Source organism: Brassica oleracea, chromosome C9, assembly GCF_000695525.1.
Source record: "Brassica oleracea var. oleracea cultivar TO1000 chromosome C9, BOL, whole genome shotgun sequence".
Taxonomy (NCBI): Eukaryota; Viridiplantae; Streptophyta; class Magnoliopsida; order Brassicales; family Brassicaceae; genus Brassica; species Brassica oleracea.
In genome coordinates, this window is record NC_027756.1 from 47,695,127 (window position 1) to 47,702,271 (window position 7,145).

General features: G+C 35.3%; 2 protein-coding genes across 4 annotated transcripts; one reads left to right on the forward strand and one right to left on the reverse strand.

Annotated features, from left to right (window-relative positions):
* Positions 1-1,558: 1,558 nt before the first annotated feature.
* LOC106319400 (syntaxin-21-like) lies at positions 1,559-3,783 on the forward strand. The gene is made up of 7 exons (XM_013757715.1): positions 1,559-1,841; positions 2,077-2,170; positions 2,346-2,482; positions 2,706-2,780; positions 3,096-3,253; positions 3,343-3,443; positions 3,540-3,783. The coding sequence occupies exons 1-7, from the start codon at positions 1,642-1,644 to the stop codon at positions 3,603-3,605; spliced, it is 831 nt and encodes a 276-aa protein (XP_013613169.1). The 5' UTR covers positions 1,559-1,641; the 3' UTR covers positions 3,606-3,783.
* A 52-nt stretch (positions 3,784-3,835) lies between these two features.
* LOC106319399 (heat stress transcription factor A-1b-like) lies at positions 3,836-6,606 on the reverse strand. Of its 3 annotated transcripts, none has more exons than XM_013757713.1 (3): positions 5,980-6,592; positions 4,091-5,189; positions 3,836-4,021 (listed from the first exon to the last, which is right to left on the reverse strand). In XM_013757713.1, the coding sequence occupies exons 1-3, from the start codon at positions 6,235-6,237 to the stop codon at positions 3,999-4,001; spliced, it is 1,380 nt and encodes a 459-aa protein (XP_013613167.1). In that variant the 5' UTR covers positions 6,238-6,592; the 3' UTR covers positions 3,836-3,998. The 3 variants fall into 3 exon arrangements, with proteins under 3 accessions (XP_013613167.1, XP_013613168.1, XP_013613166.1); XM_013757714.1 differs by adding an exon at positions 5,412-5,550 and having other exon boundaries at positions 3,836-5,189; positions 5,980-6,149; XM_013757712.1 differs by having other exon boundaries at positions 3,836-5,189; positions 5,980-6,606.
* Positions 6,607-7,145: the final 539 nt, after the last annotated feature.

Sequence of the window (7,145 nt, forward strand, 5' to 3'; positions counted from 1 at the left end):
AAAGGTATTCTTACAAATTTAAATTAATCTAATCCATAATTTTATTGTTAATATTCATACTAACTCTTTCATGATCAAACCATTACAGTTAATAACCATTCAAGCGTTTATCCTGAAACACCTATTTCCTCGCCGAATCAGGTATTGGTTCATGTTGGTTTAGTATTGTTTTTGGTTTATTAACCGGTTTCGGATGGTCCTATTGTAAATATAATTTAAGTTGGTTTAGCATATATTATGCTTAAAATAACATAAATTAAATAATAGTAATATTATGCTTATAATATAATTTTAGAGAGTTTCAAATATAGTTTACAGAACATTATAGGTGATGAATTTAATTTATTAAATTTATTTATTACTTAAAACTAAGTTTCTTTAAAAACATAATGAGTTATAAATATCAATGCTGGATTGGTGAGTACAACATGAGGACAAAAATATAAATATTTCATTTTCAAGATAAGAAATTCTGATTTTATTCAGTTACTAATCAATATATAATATCTTAAATTATTTTTAAAAAAATATACATAATTTATATATATAGATTAATCTTCCAAACTTAAACTATTATATTATATATGAATAATGTTTTTAAATAAAAATAATTTCTGATTTAAAAAAAATAAAAACAACAAATGGTTATTTTCAAATAATGGATGTAATTTACATTATACTATCATTTAACAAGTATTAGATACGTTTTGATATATCATTATTTTCTATTTCCAGAAAAAAATAAATTGTTAAACATCAATATCATCTAGGTTAAGTATACTAACAGCACAAATTCAAACATCACAAAAAATATTTACATAAACATTATAATATAATAATTTAATCAAAAAATACATTTTAAAAAAAAATATTCAAAAGAATAGTTATATACTTAATATTTGAAAATCAAAGATATTTTTGCTAAAATTGTACTTACCTGGCCAAGGAGATCGACCTTGTTTTTACGAATCGATCGATTGTTGAGCATGTGGTCGATCCGAAAATACTCTGCAGTTTAACTAAATATCTAAAACATTTATTCCACCACTCAACATATAGTTTTGCTAAATATGATAACTAGATAGCCAACAAAATTACAAAAAAATATTTAAATAGTAAAAAATATATTAATTTATCGTGTTAAAATTTAAAAATAAATTTTAATTATGACATGCATCTTAACATTTATATAAATATATATCATAATCTAAATATAAATAATTTAACAACTTAAATTAGAAAAAAAATAAAAATTCCGGACGTAACCCGGATTAATCTCTAGTAAGTTATTTAAAATCTTTCAAGAAACGACAAACAAGTTGAATTAAGATTGGTTTTGTTCTCTAGATTAACTCTGCTTGGCACGGTTAGAGATTGAATCTGTCCGGTTAAACCGGTCCACGTTTCATTTAAATTTTAAACGGGAAGGGCGGGTGGGTCAACTACGACAGCTCAGGATCCTTCCCTCCACCGCCATAACCACGCGGACCACATGAAATAAATAATTTATGCAATATTTTTTTTTTTAAATAAAAATAAATTTGGGAAAACGTATTACCTAACTCTTGCCAATCATCGTCGTCTTTGTTCCCCCATTGATAGAGAGATTAGATTCGAGAGAGAAAGAAGAAGAAGAGGAGGATGAGTTTCCAAGATCTCGAAGCTGGCTCTCGATTCCAAACGCCGAATCGTGGGAGGCAGCAGAAACCTCTGTCTCGTGGGGATCCGTCTCAGGAGGTAGCCGCCGGGATCTTCAGGATCAGCACGGCCGTCAACTCCTTCTTCCGCCTCGTTAATTCGATCGGAACGCCTAAGGATACTCTTGAATTGCGAGAGAAGCTGTCAGTTCCATTTCTTTTCCCCCTCTTCATTCTTCTCCCTGTGTTGTTAAATCTCCGAGTTAATTAGGGTTGGCGTGATAGTTAAGGTTTAGATGGTTTTGTTGTTTATATATTGCTTTTAACTATGCTAGAGAAAACTTAAATTCATTGTTAATGTCTGACAATTTTGGTTTTGTTTATTGAGCATCTGTTTTTTAAAAAGATTTATTTGTTCTGGAAATTCTATTGGCTGCAGACAAAAAACAAGGTTACAGATATCAGAACTGGTGAAGAATACGTCAGCTAAACTTAAAGAAGCTAGCGAAGCCGACCTCCATGGAGCAGCTACTGTAAGAAACTGCTTACATTTTTGTTTGCTTTCTCATGTGAAAGAGAACATTTACTATTGAATCAACTTTGGTGGTGATACCATTCGATTTTGGTTGCCTGATAGATGATGTGTGTGATTTGTTTATCTGTTAACATTATTCAGGTTTGCTATGTTATGTTTATATTAACTTGCAGCCAATTAAGAAGATTGCGGATGCTAAGCTGGCCAAAGATTTTCAATCAGTTCTCAAAGAGTTTCAGAAAGCTCAGAGGCTTGCAGCTGAAAGAGAAATAACTTATACACCTGTCGTAACACAAGATATACCTGCCAGGTAAGTAAATGAATCTTGTTGTCTACTAAATGAGAAAAGAAACGTTCCCTGGATTATGTACTCGCATGTCTTAATGTTGTTGTTTTGTATTAGGTAGCAGCTTGATTAGTATAGTATAAACTTTTTGAATGTTCAGCAAACTTTGAAAACGAAATTGTTACTGATAGTGTGTGGAATTTGAATCGTACTTACACATGCTTCATTGTTATGCCACTACATGCAGTTACGATGCACAGGAACTGGATATTGAATCTTTAAGGACCTCCCAGGAGCAAACTCTTCTTCTACAATCAAAAAGGTGAGAGTATTTATTTGATTGTATGCTATAGCATATTATTTTGCTAGTTCACCTCATAATTGTTTCAGCATAAACACAACCCAAATGTTAGTCAATCCAGCATGCAGTTTTCTTGTGTTCCTTAGTGAGATATTTAATTGAGTTACTAACTCTGGCCGTAATCGTTGATATAAGCTTAAACTTAGGTTAATATAATTCTCAAAGTTGGATATGGCCATAAACCCATTTTAAATCCATCTTTTCAGTTTGGGCATGCTGTGTTACCTCATATCTTGCAGCGACATGCTATTTAACTTTGAATTATACTCATTCCAGGCAAGAAGTGGTGTTTTTAGATAACGAGATAACATTCAATGAAGCAATTATTGAGGAAAGAGAGCACGGAATCAGAGAAATTCAAGAACAGATTGGTGAAGTGAATGAAATCTTCAATGATCTAGCTGTTTTAGTGAACGATCAAGGAGTTATGATCGGTAAGTAAACCCAACCACCATAAATCGTAAATTGCCACGTCTCCTTTACGACTTAGAATCTAAGAAACTTTATAATGTCTATTTGGCAGATGACATCAGCTCCAACATTGATAACTCACATGCTGCAACCTCGCAAGCCACTGCACAACTCAGAAAAGCATCTAAAACTCAAAGAGCAAACTCATCCTTGGTACTACGAGAGACTTCTCTCAACTTTTTTAATTATGTGATTCCTATTTTAGCAGCTAAAGATAAGTTTCATATATATGTTTTACTTTTGTTGCAGACATGCCTTCTTATTCTCATATTTGGGATTGTTATACTCATTGTCATCATCGTTGTCCTGGTCTGAGCACCAAGCTCCAAGCATCAACCGAAGAAGAGTCGAGGAAACTATACAAATTACCCATTGAAGATATATACTTATTGGTACAGATTCTTTTCCTTCCCATGCAATCGAACTGAACCTTGACTTCTCATCGTGTGAATGTTTTATATATTAATCCATCTTAATGATCTTTATAGCAAAAGATACGAACATGTATGGTTAATGTCTATTAGTTTTCTGCTCGAGTCGGTCAGTGACCAAAGATTATCATAGTGGTATGATAATTGAACATGAAGAAGGGCGTTCTAGCACAAAGCAACATGTAACAAAAACAACACACAAAGTCATCTCTAAAAGGCTATTCACAACATGCCAAAGTCAAAAGTGTATGATATATATTTCCTCCTCCTCCTTCGTTCATATCCCCTTAACAGCCTCTCCTGAAAACGAGAAACAAATGATCTCTCAAGACAGAACATCGATGCAGAGAAGATGCTTTTCATTCTTACCTCCATGTGTTTCCGAAGAAAGAAACCCCATTTGTTCAGTGATATGGTTCACTTGTTGTTGATCCCTAGTCCACTCGCTCAGTTCTTGCTCCATTGCCAAGTCATTATTCTCCACAGACCCTGATATGGTCTCTTCTGCGTCTCCACTCACTGGGGCTTCATCAGCAAAAAACTGTTCCCAGAATGGGTCTTGGACTCCAGGCAGCTGAGAGACAAGTAACTCTTTCATCTCTCCCTCACCTTTAGGAGAAACTGCATCGCCTTCCATCTCCAGCGACCCCCCTAAAGCAGCCATTATTGGATCCAAACATTCTCCATTACCTGTCTTGCATTCAGATTCAGGGCTCCAAGAAGCTGCAGCTGGACTTGGACCTAAGTTTGGCTGAACCAGACCAGCTTGAGGATGATGAGCCAAACCTGCCTCAGGTACTTGGTTCGTTGCTGAATAAGCCGAGTCGGGTGAAACCTCGGGCAGTGTTACTCCAGATACTGTATTCGAGGAGTTCAGAGAGTTTGAAACCGATTCACACTCATTTGAGCTACTCATATTCAAGAACTGTCGAAGCATAGTCTGTGCTGCTTCGTTTATCGATGGCTGATACTTAACAATCTGACGGTCAACATCATTAGCCTCCTCCCCAGGAAGTCTCCTCTTTTTGTTGCTGCTACCCTGAATCTGTCTGTCACCATCATTACTACTCTGTTGTGCTACTAACTGGTTTAAGAAGCCTGGACTCTGAACAACCTTGGCCAAAAACGACATCATTTGCTGTTGCCTCTGCTCCATCGCCTGAACTTTCTGAACCGCATCCTTCAGCTGGTGTTCGGTGGCCTGCTGTTGATGCCTTAACCTGACAAGTTCCTGCATAAGAACGTTCTTATCCCTCTCGAGTCTTTCCACTTCTTCTTCTGCTATTCCACACTTCCCTACCTCGACACAAGGAGCAAGAGATGAGTTCTCAACTTGAGTTTGTTGCTGATTCTGCTGCTGCACGTGCGAAGATTTCCTCCTTGTAATGCCCTTTAGTAGTTGTTTTTGGTCTCTTAAGAATCCCTCGTTTGCAAATTCCCATCGATCTGGATCAACTTTTCTGAATCCCTGGACACAATAATTCAACAAGATGGCCTCTAAAGATCAACAAAAATAAAAGTTAAATTGAGTTTTATGGAAGACGAAAGCCAACATAGAGTAATTGTACAAGAGCCACAAACTGTTGCAGAGTATTTGAAATTTCTGGTTAAAGCATCATTCTGGGAAGTAAACGACTTCTCCACCATGGGATAAAAAAAGTTAATAGCTTCTTAGTTTATCAACATGTACCTGGACTGACATATACAAGCGAAAGCAAAGCTAATGTTCAGACAACTGATAGGACATTCTGTTTTGTGATTTAGAGTTACAAGGAAGAAACCAAGCTTCACCCATATCTGAGGATATGTTAAAGCGACCCTGCAAAGTTCTGTGGAATCTTTTGGTGAGTAAAAGTATTGACTTGACAAGGTTTCAAAAAAATCCAAGACAGGCATGGATCTAGCCATTAAACCACAATTGCTAATCTATATAGTTTAAGAATAGACAGACTATTAACTGCATAGTTCTACTGACTACACCAGAGTCTCATAAGCTGCAAGAACCCATTAAAAGACAACAATTAAACTCCCATCAGATACAGAACATCATTGTAATTACCTTACCCAACTTTGATGCCTTACTTACTACCTCAATTTTCTCAAATAAACAGTGTAAACACCATAGTTCAACACTTTCTAACAGAAAAGGAAAAGAATGAGACTGAACTAGGACTAAGTCCCTGAAAGTTCAACACTTCAATGATCAATCTGATTTTTTTTTTTTTTTGAAGTTACAAGAAAGAGTGATGCTTACTTACATATGTATTTAACTGTCTGACGAAGCTGGAGAAATTGTTGTGCTTGAAGTACTTAGGCAAGAACACCTTCGAGAACTCGGGCACGTCCCAGACGACGAAGCTGTTGTTCCCGCTGCTCCAAGAAACGACCTCATTGGTGGAAAGATCATCAACCATGTCGTAGGTTTTGCTCAAGAAAGGGGGCACAGAGTTAATCGGAGGCGGTATAGGCGACGGGTTTGAGTTCACGGACGGTGCTGGTTCAAGAACCGGTTCCATAGCTATGTACGATGCAAGCAAGAACTACGGATCGAGTCTTTAGATCACTCACTCCAACCTTCATTACATTTCCGTTTTTCTGCGTCGCTTTTTCCTTTTTACTCACTCGGTGAATTTATAGTACGTGGCGTATTTATACACCGTTAAATAATTAGATTAACTATCTATCGTTCGATAATATTAGTTATAATACGAAAAAGATGCAGAGAAAACTCCCTCTCTCTGGGACTGACACACACTGAGATGAATCATCGGAAAAATTGAAAGCGAAGCGGCGTTACACAAAACAGAACTATGAATACATTTCGCTAGTAACATGTGACAATAAATGAATTGTTTTGAGGTAATTTAGGTGATGATAATGTCCAAATATGAGTGTGAAAAATTGATATATAATATCATCATTCCGCATTACAGATTATAAATTGTTTTCCTTGTCACCATTCAATCGAAACCTTTGTACTGACTAGTTCCAAACGAAACATACTCCCTCTGTTCTCTCGAAAAGTTAGATTTTCCTTATTAAAAATTTAATAAATATTTATAATTTAATTTATTTTTTATTTTATTATACAGTTTCCAATAACTTTCTATTAATAAAATTTAATCGATTCAAATGTTTCTTGAATTCAAATATTTTCAAAAAACATTTATACTATAAGTCACATTTCATCTTATTTATTTCATTTTAAGACACTTTTCACTAAGGACACTTTTCTTTAACTACTCTTTGTTTCCTAACTACTGTGGTTACATTTTCACGCTTTTATTCACAAAACCCAAAAACTAATCTCTAGAGCAATTTCGTAAATATTCCGCTCCTTGTTATAAGATAAACTTTGAAATGATCCTCCACTCCTTTACCAACTCAAGCACTATGATCATCTACTCATCAAGCACTATGATCA